Source organism: Salmo salar, chromosome ssa15, assembly GCF_905237065.1.
Source record: "Salmo salar chromosome ssa15, Ssal_v3.1, whole genome shotgun sequence".
Lineage (NCBI taxonomy): Eukaryota > Metazoa > Chordata > Actinopteri > Salmoniformes > Salmonidae > Salmo > Salmo salar.
In genome coordinates, this window is record NC_059456.1 from 109,523,401 (window position 1) to 109,542,460 (window position 19,060).

The following is a 19,060-nucleotide window of genomic DNA, read 5'->3' on the forward strand; positions in this document are numbered from 1 at the left end:
ATGGATTTTAGAATGTCTCTTTTTCCCTCTCTTTCTCGCTCTGTCTCTCTCTCTCACCGTAGTGGTGCGGGTACAGGCGGTCTGAGTCTGGGAGTAGACGGCCCGTCGGAGGCTAAGATGTCTTGCACCGACAACAAAGATGGCAGCTGCAGTGTAGAGTACATTCCCTACGAGGCTGGAACATATAACCTCAACATCACCTACGGAGGACAGCCCATCGCTGGTACGGAGACACACACGTACAAACATCCACAGATACACCCACAGATACACCCACAGATACACCCACAGATACACACACTGGTACACCCACAGATACACCCACAGATACACCCACAGATACACCCACAGATACACACACTGATACACCCACAGATACACCCACAGATACACCCACAGATACACCCACAGATACACACACTGATACACCCACAGATACACCCACAGATACACCCACAGATACACCCACTGGTACACCCACAGATACACACACTGGTACACCCACAGATACACCCACAGATACAGCCACAGATACACCCACAGATACACACACTGATACACCCACAGATACACCCACAGATACACCCACTGGTACACCCACAGATACACACACTGGTACACCCACAGATACACACACTGGTACACCCACAGATACACCCACAGATACACCCACAGATACACACACTGGTACACCCACAGATACACACACTGGTACACCCACAGATACACACACTGGTACACCCACAGATACACACACTGGTACAGCCACAGATACACCCACAGATACACCCACAGATACACCCACTGATACACCCACAGATACACCCACTGATACACCCACAGATACACCCACAGATACACACACTGGTACACCCACAGATACACCCACTGATACACCCACTGATGCACCCACAGATACACCCACTGATACACCCACAGATACACCCACAGATACACCCACAGAGACACCCACTGGTACACCCACAGATACACACACTGGTACACCCACAGATACACCCACAGATACACCCACAGATACACACACAGATACACACACTGGTACACCCACAGATACACCCACAGATACACCCACAGATACACCCACTGATACACCCACAGATACACCCACTGATACACCCACAGATACACCCACAGATACACACACTGGTACACCCACAGATACACCCACTGATACACCCACTGATACACCCACAGATACACCCACTTATACACCCACAGATACACCCACAGATACACCCACAGATACACCCACTGGTACACCCACAGATACACACACTGGTACACCCACAGATACACCCACAGATACACCCACAGATACACACACTGGTACACCCACAGATACACCCACTGATACACCCACTGATACACCCACAGATACACCCACTGATACACCCACAGATACACCCACAGATACACCCACTGGTACACCCACAGATACACACACTGGTACACCCACAGATACACCCACAGATACACCCACAGATACACCCACAGATACACACACAGATACACCCACAGATACACCCACAGATACACCCACAGATACACACACTGGCACACCCACAGATACACCCACAGATACACCCACAGATACACCCATAGATACACACACTGGCACACCCACAGATACACCCACTGGTACACCCACAGATACACCCACAGATACACCCACAGATACACACACTGGCACACCCACAGATACACCCACTGGTACACCCACAGATACACACACTGGTACACCCACAGATACACCCACAGATACAGCCACAGATACACCCACAGATACACACACTGATACACCCACAGATACACCCACAGATACACCCACAGATACACCCACTGGTACACCCACAGATACACACACTGGTACACCCACAGATACACACACTGGTACACCCACAGATACACCCACAGATACACCCACAGATACACACACTGGTACACCCACAGATACACACACTGGTACACCCACAGATACACACACTGGTACACCCACAGATACACACACTGGTACAGCCACAGATACACCCACAGATACACCCACAGATACACCCACAGATACACCCACTGATACACCCACAGATACACCCACTGATACACCCACAGATACACCCACAGATACACACACTGGTACACCCACAGATACACCCACTGATACACCCACTGATGCACCCACAGATACACCCACTGATACACCCACAGATACACCCACAGATACACCCACAGAGACACCCACTGGTACACCCACAGATACACACACTGGTACACCCACAGATACACCCACAGATACACCCACAGATACACACACAGATACACACACTGGTACACCCACAGATACACCCACAGATACACCCACTGATACACCCACAGATACACCCACTGATACACCCACAGATACACCCACAGATACACACACTGGTACACCCACAGATACACCCACTGATACACCCACAGATACACCCACTGATACACCCACAGATACACCCACAGATACACCCACTGGTACACCCACAGATACACACACTGGTACACCCACAGATACACCCACAGATACACCCACAGATACACACACTGGTACACCCACAGATACACCCACTGATACACCCACTGATACACCCACAGATACACCCACTGATACACCCACAGATACACCCACAGATACACCCACTGGTACACCCACAGATACACACACTGGTACACCCACAGATACACCCACAGATACACCCACAGATACACCCACAGATACACACACAGATACACCCACAGATACACCCACAGATACACCCACAGATACACACACTGGCACACCCACAGATACACCCACAGATACACCCACAGATACACCCATAGATACACACACTGATACACCCACAGATACACCCACAGATACACACACTGATACACCCACAGATACACCCACAGATACACCCACAGATACACACACTGGTACACCCACAGATACACACACTGGTACACCCACAGATACACACACTGGTACACCCACAGATACACCCACAGATACACCCACAGATACACACACTGGTACACCCACAGATACAGACACTGGTACACCCACAGATACACACACTGGTACACCCACAGATACACCCACTGGTACACCCACAGATACACCCACAGATACACCCACAGATACACCCACAGATACACCCACAGATACACCCACTGATACACCCACAGATACACCCACAGATACACCCACAGATACACACACTGGTACACCCACAGATACACCCACTGATACACCCACTGATACACCCACAGATACACCCACTGATACACCCACAGATACACCCACAGATACACCCACAGATACACCTACTGGTACACCCACAGATACACACACTGGTACACCCACAGATACACCCACAGATACACACACAGATACACACACTGGTACACCCACAGATACACCCACAGATACACACACAGATACACCCACAGATACACCCACAGATACACCCACTGATACACCCACAGATACACCCACAGATACACCCACTGGTACACCCACAGATACACACACTGGTACACCCACAGATACACCCACAGATACACCCACAGATACACCCACAGATACACACAAAGATACACACACTGGTACACCCACAGATACACCCACAGATACACACACAGATACACACACTGATACACCCACAGATACACCCACAGATACACCCACAGATACACCCACAGATACACACACTGGTACACCCACAGATACACCCACTGATACACCCACTGATACACCCACAGATACACCCAATGATACACCCACAGATACACCCACAGATACACCCACAGATACACCTACTGGTACACCCACAGATACACACACTGGTACACCCACAGATACACCCACAGATACACACACAGATACACACACTGGTACACCCACAGATACACCCACAGATACACACACAGATACACCCACAGATACACCCACAGATACACCCACAGATACACCCACTGATACACCCACAGATACACCCACAGATACACCCACTGGTACACCCACAGATACACACACTGGTACACCCACAGATACACCCACAGATACACCCACAGATACACCCACAGATACACCCACAGATACACCCACTGATACACCCACAGATACACACACTGGTACACCCACAGATACACACACTGGTACAGCCACAGATACACCCACAGATACACCCACAGATACACCCACAGATACACCCACTGATACACCCACAGATACACCCACTGATACACCCACAGATACACCCACAGATACACACACTGGTACACCCACAGATACACCCACTGATACACCCACTGATGCACCCACAGATACACCCACTGATACACCCAGAGATACACCCACAGATACACCCACAGAGACACCCACTGGTACACCCACAGATACACACACTGGTACACCCACAGATACACCCACAGATACACCCACAGATACACACACAGATACACACACTGGTACACCCACAGATACACCCACAGATACACCCACTGATACACCCACAGATACACCCACTGATACACCCACAGATACACCCACAGATACACACACAGGTACACCCACAGATACACCCACAGATACACCCACAGATACACACACTGGCACACCCACAGATACACCCACAGATACACCCACAGATACACCCACAGATACACACACTGGATACACCCACAGATACACCCACAGATACACACACTGATACACCCACAGATACACCCACAGATACACCCACAGATACACACACTGGTACACCCACAGATACACACACTGGTACACCCACAGATACACACACTGGTACACCCACAGATACACCCACAGATACACCCACAGATACACACACTGGTACACCCACAGATACAGACACTGGTACACCCACAGATACACACACTGGTACACCCACAGATACACCCACTGGTACACCCACAGATACACCCACAGATACACCCACAGATACACCCACAGATACACCCACAGATACACCCACTGATACACCCACAGATACACCCACAGATACACCCACAGATACACACACTGGTACACCCACAGATACACCCACTGATACACCCACTGATACACCCACAGATACACCCACTGATACACCCACAGATACACCCACAGATACACCCACAGATACACCTACTGGTACACCCACAGATACACACACTGGTACACCCACAGATACACCCACAGATACACACACAGATACACACACTGGTACACCCACAGATACACCCACAGATACACACACAGATACACCCACAGATACACCCACAGATACACCCACTGATACACCCACAGATACACCCACAGATACACCCACTGGTACACCCACAGATACACACACTGGTACACCCACAGATACACCCACAGATACACCCACAGATACACCCACAGATACACACAAAGATACACACACTGGTACACCCACAGATACACCCACAGATACACACACAGATACACACACTGATACACCCACAGATACACCCACAGATACACCCACAGATACACCCACAGATACACACACTGGTACACCCACAGATACACCCACTGATACACCCACTGATACACCCACAGATACACCCACTGATACACCCACAGATACACCCACAGATACACCCACAGATACACCTACTGGTACACCCACAGATACACACACTGGTACACCCACAGATACACCCACAGATACACACACAGATACACACACTGGTACACCCACAGATACACCCACAGATACACACACAGATACACCCACAGATACACCCACAGATACACCCACAGATACACCCACTGATACACCCACAGATACACCCACAGATACACCCACTGGTACACCCACAGATACACACACTGGTACACCCACAGATACACCCACAGATACACCCACAGATACACCCACAGATACACCCACTGATACACCCACAGATACACCCACAGATACACCCACAGATACACACACTGGTACACCCACAGATACACCCACTGATACACCCACTGATACACCCACAGATACACCCACTGATACACCCACAGATACACCCACAGATACACCCACTGATACACCCACTGATACACCCACAGATACACCCACTGATACACCCACAGATACACCCACAGATACACCCACAGATACACACACAGATACACACACTGGTACACCCACAGATACACCCACAGATACACCCACAGATACACACACAGATACACACACTGGTACACCCACAGATACACCCACAGATACACACACAGATACACCCACAGATACACCCACAGATACACCCACTGATACACCAACAGATACACCCACAGATACACCCACAGATACACCCACAGATACACCCACTGATACACCCACTGATACACCCACAGATACACCCACAGATACACCCACAGATACACCCACTGGTACACCCACAGATACACCCACAGATACACCCACAGATACACCCACAGATACACACACAGATACACACACAGCTACACCCACAAATACACTCACAGATACACCCACAGATACACCCACAGATACACACACTGATACACCCACAGATACACCCACAGATACACCCACAGATACACCCACAGATACACACACTGATTCACCCACAGATACACCCACAGATACACCCACAGATACACCCACAGGTACACCCACTGGTACACCCACAGATACACCCACAGATACACACACAGATACACACACAGATACACCCACAGATATACACACAGATACACCCACAGATACACCCACAGATACACCCACTGATACACCCACAGATACACCCACAGATACACCCACAGGTACACCCACAGGTACACACACTGGTACACCCACAGATACACCCACAGATACACACACAGATACACACACAGATACACCCACAGATACACACACTGATACACCCACAGATACACCCACAGATACACCCACTGATACACCCACAGATACATCCACAGATACACCCACAGATACACCCACAGATACACCCACAGATACACACACTGGTACACCCACAGATACACACACTGGTACACCCACAGATACACACACTGGTACACCCACAGATACACCCACAGATACACCCACAGATACACCCACAGGTACACACACTGGTACACCCACAGATACACACACTGGTACACCCACAGATACACACACTGGTACACCCACAGATACACCCACAGATACACCCACAGATACACCCACAGATACACACACTGGTACACCCACAGATACACCCACAGATACACACACTGGTACACCCACAGATACACCCACAGATACACACACTGGTACACCCACAGATACACCCACATATACACCCACAGATACACACACTGGTACATGTGTATTGTGCCTCTAAATTGTGGAGGTTACTAGTGAAGTTTCCAATCTCACTCTCTCTCTCATCACTCTCTCTCTCTCTTTCTCTCTCTCTCTCTCTCTCTCTCTCTCTCTCTCTCTCTCTCTCTCTCCCCTCCTTTAGGCAGTCCCTTCCAGGTGCCGGTCAGCGACCCGGTGGACAGTTCTAAGGTTCAGTGCATGGGTGAGGGGCTTGGAACCAAGGTGCGTGCCAACATTCCACAGGCGTTCTCAGTGGACGCCTCTAAAGCAGGAGTCGCCCCTCTACAGGTCAGAGTACAAGGACCCAAAGGTGTGTGTATAAGAAGCCATCTATTTTAGTTACCTTTGGTTCATGTGTAGAACTCTGGCTGCTCTCTCTCTTCTGTGTCTGAGTGAGTACATTTAGTGTGTGTGTGTGTGTTTTGATGTATTTGGTGTGTGTGTGTGTGTGTGTGTGTGTGTGTGTGTGTGTGTGTGTGTGTGTGTGTGTGTGTGTGTGTGTGTGTGTGTGTGTGTGTGTGTGTGTGTGTGTGTGTGTGTGTGTGTGTGTGTGTGTGTGTGTGTGTGTGTGTGTGTGTGTGTGAGTGTGTGTGTAGGTGTAGTGGAGCCTGTAGAGTTAGTGGATAATGGAGACCAGACTCACACCGTGAACTACACCCCGACCAGAGAGGGAACTTACTCTATCAACATACTGCATGCTGACCAGGAGATCCCACACAGGTAACACACACACACACACACACACACACACACACACACACACACACACACACACACACACACACACACACACACACACAGCACACACACACACACACACACACACACACACCACACACACACACACACACACACACACACACACACACACACACACACACACACACACACACACACACACACACACACACACACACACACACACATAGGTAACACACACATACACACAGGTAACACACACACACACACACACACACACACACACACACACACATGGTAACACACACATACACACAGGTAACACACACACCACACACACACACACACACACACACACACACACACACACACACACACACACACACACACACACACACACACACACACACACACAGGCAACACACACACACACACACATATAGGTAACACACACATACACACAGGTAACACACACACACACACACACACACACATGGGTAACATACCCACACACAAACACACATATAGGTAACACACACATACACATAGGTAACACACACACACACATAGGCAAACACACACACACACACACACACACACACATATAGGTCACACACACACATAGGCAACACACACACAGTTCTAACACTGCCTGCCCCCCCCCAGTCCCTACAAGGTGCAGGTGTTGCCTACCCATGATGCCAGTAAGGTGCACGCCAGCGGCCCTGGTCTCAACAGCACTGGAGTGCCCGCCTCTCTGCCTGTCGAGTTCACCATCGACGTCAAGGATGCAGGAATGGGGCTGCTTGCTGTGCAGATCACTGTGAGTCCTGTCAACAGAGGCCAGCCGACCAATACATTTCCTCCCACTATGTCTACATCCTAACCTACCAATACATTTCCTCCCACTCTGTCTAAGAGTCCTAACCTACCAATACATCTAATCCCACTGTATCTACATCCTAACCTACCAATACATCTAATCCCACTGTATCTAAGAGTCCTAACCTACCAATACATCTAATGTCACTTGGCTAAGTCCTCCTACAATACACTGTTCTCATCATCCCAATACATCTAATCCCACTGTATCTAAGAGTCCTAACCTACCAATACATCTAATCCCACTGTATCTATATCCTAACCTACCAATACATCTAATCCCACTGTATCTAAGAGTCCTATCCTACCAATACATCTAATCCCACCATGTCTAAGAGTCCTATCCTATCAATACATTTCCTCCCACTCTGTCTAAGACTCCTGTCCTACCAATACATTTCCTCCCACTATGTCTACATCCTAACCTACCAATACATCTAATCCCACCATGTCTAAGAGTCCTAACCTACCAATACATCTAATCCCACTGTATCTACATCCTAACCTACCAATACATCTAATGTCACTATGTCTTCATCCTAACCTACCAATACATCTAATCCCACCATGTCTAAGAGTCCTATCCTATCAATACATTTCCTCCCACTCTGTCTAAGACTCCTGTCCTACCAATACATTTCCTCCCACTATGTCTTCATCCTAACCTACCAATACATCTAATCCCACCATGTCTAAGAGTCCTAACCTACCAATACATCTAATCCCACTGTATCTACATCCTAACCTACCAATACATCTAATCCCACTGTATCTAAGAGTCCTAACCTACCAATACATCTAATCCCACTATGTCTACATCCTAACCTACCAATACATCTAATCCCACTATGTCTAAGAGTCCTAACCTACCAATACATCTAATCCCACCATGTCTAAGAGTCCTATCCTATCAATACATTTCCTCCCACTCTGTCTAAGACTCCTGTCCTACCAATACATTTCCTCCCACTATGTCTACATCCTAACCTACCAATACATCTAATCCCACTGTATCTACATCCTAACCTACCAATACATCTAATCCCACCATGTCTAAGAGTCCTAACCTACCAATACATCTAATGTCACTATGGCTAAGAGTCCTAACCTACCAATACATCTAATCCCACTATGTCTACATCCTAACCTACCAATACATCTAATCCCACTGTATCTAAGAGTCCTAACCTACCAATACATCTAATCCCACTGTATCTAAGAGTCCTAACCTACCAATACATCTAATCCCACCATGTCTAAGAGTCCTAACCTACCAATACATCTAATCCCACTGTATCTAAGAGTCCTAACCTACCAATACATCTAATGTCACTATGGCTAAGAGTCCTAACCTACCAATACATCTAATCCCACTGTATCTACATCCTAACCTACCAATACATCTAATCCCACCATGTCTAAGAGTCCTAACCTACCAATACATCTAATCCCACTGTATCTACATCCTAACCTACCAATACATCTAATCCCACTGTATCTAAGAGTCCTATCCTACCAATACATCTAATCCCACTGTATCTAAGATTCCTATCCTACCAATACATCTAATCCCACTGTATCTAAGAGTCCTAACCTACCAATACATCTAATCCCACTGTATCTAAGAGTCCTAACCTACCAATACATCTAATCCCACTATGTCTACATCCTAACCTACCAATACATCTAATCACACTATGTCTAAGAGTCCTAACCTACCAATACATCTAATCCCACCATGTCTAAGAGTCCTATCCTATCAATACATTTCCTCCCACTCTGTCTAAGACTCCTGTCCTACCAATACATTTCCTCCCACTATGTCTACATCCTAACCTACCAATACATCTAATCCCACTGTATCTAAGAGTCCTAACCTACCAATACATATAATCCCACCATGTCTAAGAGTCCTAACCTACCAATACATCTAATCCCACTGTATCTAAGATTCCTATCCTACCAATACATCTAATCCCACTGTATCTAAGAGTCCTAACCTACCAATACATCTAATCCCACTATGTCTTCATCCTAACCTACCAATACATTTCCTCCCACTATGTCTACATCCTAACCTACCAATACATGTAATCCCACCATGTCTAAGAGTCCTAACCTACCAATACATCTAATCCCACTGTTATCTAAGAGTCCTAACCTACCAATACATCTAATCCCACTGTATCTACATCCTAACCTACCAATACATCTAATCCCACTGTTATCTAAGAGTCCTAACCTACCAATACATCTAATCCCACTGTATCTAAGAGTCCTAACCTACCAATACATCTAATCTCACCATGTCTAAGAGTCCTAACCTACCAATACATCTAATGTCACTATGGCTAAGAGTCCTAACCTACCAATACATCTAATCCCACTGTATCTACATCCTAACCTACCAATACATCTAATCCCACTGTATCTAAGATTCCTATCCTACCAATACATCTAATCCCACTGTATCTAAGAGTCCTAACCTACCAATACATCTAATCCCACTGTATCTAAGAGTCCTAACCTACCAATACATCTAATGTCACTATGGCTAAGAGTCCTAACCTACCAATACATCTAATCCCACTGTATCTACATCCTAACCTACCAATACATCTAATCCCACTGTATCTAAGATTCCTATCCTACCAATACATCTAATCCCACTGTATCTAAGAGTCCTAACCTACCAATACATCTAATCCCACTGTATCTAAGGGTCTTAGCCAGGTGTAGGAGATCGTATGCTTACCATGGTCACGGGTGGGCTAGCCTATAAGTGTGTCTGTCTCATCTTCATGGTGACCTCATCTGTCGGACTGTCTCGATGTTTACCATATTCTGACTGTCTGTTTCCATGGTGACTGTCTCCAGGACCCGGAGGGGAAGCCTAAGAAAGCCAGTATCCGTGACAACCAGGACGGGACCTACCTGGTATCGTATGTACCTGACATGGCAGGTCGTTACACCGTGCTGATAAAGTACGGAGGGGACGATATCCCTTACTCCCCCTACCACGTCAGCGCTCTACCTACTGGAGATGCCAGCAAGTGTACCGTCACAGGTAGGACACTGTATTGATTGATTATTTGTGCATTAGTGTGCCCTCCACCCCACATACACATACCCTTCTCCCTTCCTCCTCCACCCTGCTTCATTCCTCATGACATTTGTTTCATCCCTCCGTTTGGAGCACCAGTTGTTGCCTCTCATTGTTTTTGTCACCGTTTCACTACCCTGCTTCCACCCTTCTCCTTCTCAGTGTCAATCGTAGGCCACGGCCTGGGTAAGAACACTTAGATGGTAGATCCACTAGTCTGGTCTGGTTCTGTCTCTGGGTAAGAACACTTAGATGGTAGATCCACTAGTCTGGTCTGGTTCTGCCTCTGGTCCGTTACTTTGTTACTCTAGGCTGTTTGACTCTGCATGCAGAGTTTTATAGTTCAAAGCCATCTGCTACAAGACCATGGTGCTTGCCTACGGTGCTGTGAGGGGAACGGCACCTCCGTACCTTCAGGCTCTGATCAGGCCCTACACCCAAACAAGGGCACTGCGTTCATCCACCTCTGGCCTGCTGGCCCCCCTACCTCTGAGGAAGCACAGTTCCCGCTCAGCCCAGTCAAAACTGTTCGCTGCACTATTGTAAAGTGGTTGTTCCACTGGATATCATAAGGTGAATGCACCAATTTGTAAGTCGCTCTGGATAAAAGCGTCTGCTAAATGACGTAAATGTAATGTAAATGTTCAAATAGCTCCTTTTCCTGATCTCTCTCTCTCTCTCTCTCTCTCTCTCTCTCTCGCTCTCTCTCGCTCTCTCTCTCGCTCTCTCTCTCTCTCTCTTTCTCTCTATGTCTCTCTATCTCTATCGCTCTCTTTCTCTCTCTGTGTCTCTTTCTCTCTATGTCTCTCTCTCTCTCTCTCTCTCTCTCTCTCTTTCTCTCTGTCTCTCTATCGCTCTCTTTCGCTCTCTCTCTATGTCTCTCTCTCTCTCTCTCTTTCTCTCTGTCTCTCTCTCTCTCTTTCGCTCTCTCTCTCTCTTTCTCTCTATCGCTCTCTCTCTCTCTCTCTCTCTCTCTCTTTGTCTCTCTCTATCTATCGCTCTCTCTCTCTCTCTGTGTGTCTCTCTCTCTCTGTCTTTTTGTGTCTCTTTCGCTCTCTCAGTTTCAATTTCAATGTAAGGGCTTTGTTGGCATTGGAAACATATGTTAACATTGCCAAAGCAAGTGAAGTAGATAGTAAACAAAAGTGAAATAAACAATACAAATTAACAGTAAACATTGTACTTACAGAATATGCAAAATAATAAAGACATTTCAAATGTCATATTATGTCATATACAGTGTTGTGATGATGTGCAAATAGTTAAAGTACAAAAGGGAAAATGAATTAAACATAAATATGGGTTGTATTTACAATGGTGTTTGTTCTTCACTGGTTGCCCTTTTCTTGTGGCAACAGGTCACAAATCTTGCTGCTGTGATGGCACACTGTGGTACTTCACCCAGGAGATAGAAAGTGCAGCTCAGTTCCCACCTCATTTTGTGGGCAGTGTTGCACATAGCCTGTCTTCTCTTGAGAGCCAGGTCTGCCTACAGCGGCCTTTCTCAATAGCAAGGCTATGCTCACTGAGTCTGTACATAGTCAAAGCTTTCCTTAAGTTTGGGTCAGTCACAGTGGTCAGGTATTCTGCCACTGTGTTCTCTCTGTTTAGGGCCAAATAACATTCTAGTTTGCTCTGTTTTTTTGTTAATTCTTTCCAATGTGTCAATGTGTCAAGTAATTATCTTTTTGTTTTCTAATGATTTGGTTGGGTCTAATTGTGTTGCTGTCCTGGGGCTCTGTGGGGTCTGTTTGTGAACAGAGCCCCAGGACCAGCTTGCTTAGGGGACTCTTCTCCAGGTTCATCTCTCTGTAGGTGATGGCTTTGTTATGGAAGGTTTAGGAATCGCTTCTTTTTAGGTGGTTGTAGATAATTAGCGTGTACCAGCCTAATTGTGCTCTGCATGCATTATTTGGTGTTTTACTTTGTACACAGGGGATATTTTTGCAGAGTTCTGTATGCAGAGTCTCAATTTAGTGTTTGTCCCATTTTGTGAATTCTTGGTTGGTGAGCGGACCCCAGACCTCACAACCATAAGGGGCAATGGGGTCTATAAATGTTTAAAGTATTTTAAGCCAGATCCTAATTGGTATGTCGAGTTGTATGTTCCTTTTGATGGCATAGAAGGCCCTTCTTGCCTTGTCTCTCAGATCGTTCACAGCTTTGTGGAAGTTACCTGTGGGGCTGATGTTTAGGTCGAGGTATGTATAGTTTTTTGTGTGCTCTAGGTCAATGGTGTCTAGATGGAATTTGGATTTGTGGTCCTGGTGACTGGACCTTTTTTGGAACACCATTATTTTTGTCTGACTGTGATTTACTCTCAGGGTCCAGGTCTGACTGAATCTGTGCAGAAGATCTAGGTGCTGCTGTAAGCCCTCCTTGGTTGGTGACAGAAGCACCAGATCATCAGCAAACAGTAGACATTTGACTTCAGATTCTAGTAGGGTGAGGCTGGGTGCTGCAGACTGTTCTAGTGCCCTCGCCAATTCGTTGATATATATGTTGAAGAGGGTGGGGCTTAAATTGCATCCCTGTCTCAACTCACGGCCCTGTGGAAAGAAATGTGTGTGTTTTTTGCCAATTTAAACCACACACTTGTTGTTTGTGTACATACATTTTATAATGTTGTATGTTTTTCCCCCAACACCACATTCCATCAATTTGTATAGCAGACCCTCAGACCCTCAGACCCTCAGACCCTCAGGCCAAACTGAGTCAAAGGCTTTTTTGAAATCAACAAAGTTACGTGGTCTGTCCTACGGTAATTTGGTAAAAATCCAATTTGACATTTGCTCAGGACATTGTTTTCACTGAGGAAATGTACAAGTCTGCTGTTAATGATAATGCAGAGGATTTTCCCAAGGTTGCTGTTGACGCATATCCCACGGTAGTTGTTGGGGGTCAAATTTGTCTCCACTTTTGTGGATTGGGGTGATGAGTCCTTGGTTATAAATATTGGGGAAGATGCCAGAGCTGAGGATGATGTTAAAGAGTTTTAGTTTAGCCAATTGGAATTTGTTGTCTGTATATTTTATAATTTCATTGAGGATACCATCAACACCACAGGCCTTTTTGGGTTGGAGGGTTTGTATTTTGTCCTGTACATCCGTTCATTCAAGGTAATTGGAGAATCCAGTGGGTTCTGTTAGTCTTTAATAGTTGATTCTTAGATTTGTATTTGATCATGTACATGTTTTTGCTGTTTGCTCTTTGTTATAGAGCCAAAATGATTGGAGAAGTGGTTCATCCATACATCTCCATTTTGGATAGATAATTCTCTGTGTTTGTTTAGTGTTAGAGTCTATAGATTCTTCAATCACATTGAGCTGATTTCTGACGTGCTGTTCCTTCTTTTTCCGTGGTGTATTTCTGTATTGTTTTAGTGGTTCACCATAGTGAAGGAGTAGGCTCTGGTTTTCTGTATTGTTTTAGTGGTTCACCATAGTGAAGGCGTAGACTCTGGTTTTCTGTATTGTTTTAGTGGTTCACCATAGTGAAGGCGTAGGCTCTGGTTTTCTGTATTGTTTTAGTGGTTCACCATAGTGAAGGCGTAGACTCTGGTTTTCTGTATTGTTTTAGTGGTTCACCATAGTGAAGACGTAGACTCTGGTTTTCTGTATTGTTTTAGTGGTTCACCATAGTGAAGGCGTAGACTCTGGTTTTCTGTATTTTTTTAGTGGTTCACCATAGTGAAGGCGTAGACTCTGGTTTTCTGTATTGTTTTAGTGGTTCACCATAGTGAAGGCGTAGACTCTGGTTTTCTGGGTCTCTATGTTTCTGGTTGGATAAGTTTCTCAATTTCTTTATTAGGTTTTTGTATTCTTCATCAAACCATTTGTCATTGTTGTTAATTTTCTTCGGTTTTCTGTTTGAAATGTTTAGATTTGACAGGGAAGCTGAGAGGTCAAATATACTGTTTAGGTTTTCTCCTGCCAAGTTTACACCTTCACTATTACAGTGGAACGTTTTGTCCAGGAAGTTGTCTAAAATGGATTGAATGTGTTGTTGCCTAATAGTTGTTTGGTAGGTTTCCACACTACTTTCCTTCCATCTATAGTATTTCTTAATATTATTCAGTTCCTTTGACTTTGATGCCTCATGATTGAGTATTGCTCTGTTCCAGTAGACTGTGATTTTGCTGTGGTCTGATAGGGGTGTCAATGGGCTGACTGTGAACACTCTGAGAGACTCTGGGTTAAGGTCAGTGATAAAGTAGTCTACAGTACTACTGCCAAGAGATGATAGTTGACGTTGTTGTGCCTAGGGGGGCATATGGGGGAGGGAATGCTGTCACCTCCAGGTAGGTGTTTGTCCCCCTGTGTGCTGAGGGTGTCAGGTTCATGTCCAGTTCTGCATTTAAGTCGCCACAGACTAGTACATGTCCCTGGGCCTGGAAATTATTGATTTCCCCTTCCAGGATGGAGAATCTGTCTTCATTATAGTATGGGGATTCTAGTGGGGGGATATAGGTAGGATGGAGAAGCTGTCTTCATTATAGTATGGGGATTCTAGTGGGGGGATATAGGTAGGATGGAGAAGCTGTCTTCATTATAGTATGGGTATTCTAGTGGGGGGATATAGGTAGGATGGAGAAGCTGTCTTCATTATAGTATGGGGATACTAGTGGGGGGATATAGGTAGGATGGAGAAGCTGTCTTCATTAAAGTACAGGGATTCTAGTGGGGGGATATAGGTAGCACACAGGAGGACATTTTCTCTGTTGAGATCATTTCCTTATTCATTTCTAGCCAGATGTAAAATGTTCCTGTTTTGACTAATTTAATAGAGTGGGTTAGGTCTGCTATATACCAAATTAGCATACCCCCTGAGTCCCTTCCCTGTTTCACACCTGGTAGTTTGGTGGATGGGACTTGGGTGGAGTGGTGGTTTTGAGTCACAGTCACGGGAAATACTTGCATTTACCCGCTGTATGGTGGCAGGGTGGAAGTATTTTCGTGGTAGCAGGGTGGAGATAACCACTGGTGCGATGGGGAAAGTAGAAGAAGCTTTTTCAATCACTCCCTTCAGTGCTGTGGCCACAGTTTCCAGCTGGGCTCTCAGGTCGTTTGTGCCTGTGTGTATTATTATGTGGCTGGGTGACCCTAGTTGGTCCTCAGACAGAAGGTCTAGGGCGCTGGGTGAAGCCAGTTGGTCCTCAGACAGAAGGTCTAGGGTGCGCTGGGTGACCCTAGTTGGTCCTCAGACAGAAGGTCTAGGGCGCTGGGTGACCCTAGTTGGTCCTCAGACAGAAGGTCTAGGGCGCTGGGTGAACCTAGTTGGTCCTCAGACAGAAGGTCTAGGGTGCGCTGGGTGACCCTAGTTGGTCCCCAGACAGAAGGTCTAGGGTGCGCTGGGTGACCCTAGTTGGTCCTCAGACAGAAGGTCTAGGGCACGCTGGGTGACCCTAGTTGGTCCTCAGACAGAAGGTCTAAGGTGCTGGGTGACCCTAGTTGGTCCTCAGACAGAAGGTCTAGGGTGCGCTGGGTGAACCTAGTTGGTCCTCAGACAGAAGGTCTAGGGTGCGCTGGGTGACCCTAGTTGGTCCTCAGACAGAAGTTCTAAGGTGCTGGGTGACCCTAGTTGGTCCTCAGACAGAAGGTCTAGGGTGCGCTGGGTGAACCTAGTTGGTCCTCAGACAGAAGGTCTAGGGTGCTGGGTGAACCTAGTTGGTCCTCAGACAGAAGGTCTAGGGCGCTGGGTGACCCTAGTTGGTCCTCAGACAGAAGGTCTAGGGCGCTGGGTGACCCTAGTTGGTCCTCAGACAGAAGGTCTAGGGTGCGCTGGGTGACCCTAGTTGGTCCTCAGACAGAAGGTCTAGGGTGCACTGGGTGAACCTAGTTGGTCCTCAGACAGAAGGTCTAGGGTGCGCTGGGTGACCCTAGTTGGTCCTCAGACAGAAGGTCTAGGGTGCACTGGGTGAACCTAGTTGGTCCTCAGACAGAAGGTCTAGGGTGCTGGGTGAACCTAGTTGGTCCTCAGACAGAAGGTCTAGGGTGCTGGGTGACCCTAGTTGGTCCTCAGACAGAAGGTCTAGGGTGCGCTGGGTGAACCTAGTTGGTCCTCAGACAGAAGGTCTAGGGTGCGCTGGGTGAACCTAGTTGGTCCTCAGACAGAAGGTCTAGGGTGCTGGGTGAACCTAGTTGGTCCTCAGACAGAAGGTCTAGGGTGCGCTGGGTGAACCTAGTTGGTCCTCAGACAGAAGGTCTAGGGCGCTGGGTGACCCTAGTTGGTCCTCAGACAGAAGGTCTAGGGCGCTGGGTGAACCTAGTTGGTCCTCAGACAGAAGGTCTAGGGTGCTGGGTGACCCTGGTTGGTCCTCAGACAGAAGGTCTAGGGTGCGCTGGGTGAACCTAGTTGGTCCTCAGACAGAAGGTCTAGGGTGCGCTGGGTGACCCTAGTTGGTCCTCAGACAGAAGGCTAGGGGGCGTTGGGTGAACCTAGTTCAGACAGAAGGTCTAGGGTGCTGGGTGTTTGGACACCAGTGTTTAGACACACTGTGTGTTTGGGAAAAAGTTGATTTTCTTGTATATATTTCCTGTTTAAGTCCACAAGGAGAACAATATGTGGCTTGTGTATGTCCTCAGTGGGTGTGGGGGGGGGGGCTATCAGGGTGGCTGATGGGGGGGTGCTCAGAGGGGGTGGGATCACCTGGGCTTGGGGATTTTCATTGGTCTGTGTCAGGGATGGTCTGTGTGGAAGATTAAGTTGCTTATATTCCTATTTTTATAACAGTCAGCAAAAGTGTCTCGTGATTTTCCAGGTCCTTCATTTTGTGATCTTTTTGTGACTTATCATTTTTTTCCATCCAGAGGATTCTGTATTTTACCTCTGAACAGCGAGAGGGGGCTTCAAAGGGCTCTGCATTTGGTTGTGCTACACTCATTGTTGGGCTCGAGGGCTTTGACACCTCTCACTTCACACCTCAGTGCTAATTAAAGTCGTACCTCTTTGTCCTAGCATTCAGTTCTTATAAAGTAAAATATATCAT

At 46.9% G+C, this 19,060-nt stretch overlaps 1 protein-coding gene across 1 annotated transcript in view; it reads left to right on the top strand.

The window, feature by feature from the left end:
• flna (filamin A, alpha (actin binding protein 280)) overlaps positions 1-19,060 on the top strand; it is a 227,559-nt gene that overhangs the window by 157,673 nt on the left and 50,826 nt on the right. Inside the window, exons 24-29 of the mRNA XM_045696120.1 lie at positions 63-223; positions 7,531-7,698; positions 7,985-8,108; positions 8,754-8,910; positions 11,847-12,036; positions 12,235-12,258. Of these exons, the coding sequence (XP_045552076.1) occupies positions 63-223; positions 7,531-7,698; positions 7,985-8,108; positions 8,754-8,910; positions 11,847-12,036; positions 12,235-12,258 (824 nt within the window). The remainder of the gene's footprint in view (positions 1-62; positions 224-7,530; positions 7,699-7,984; positions 8,109-8,753; positions 8,911-11,846; positions 12,037-12,234; positions 12,259-19,060) is intronic.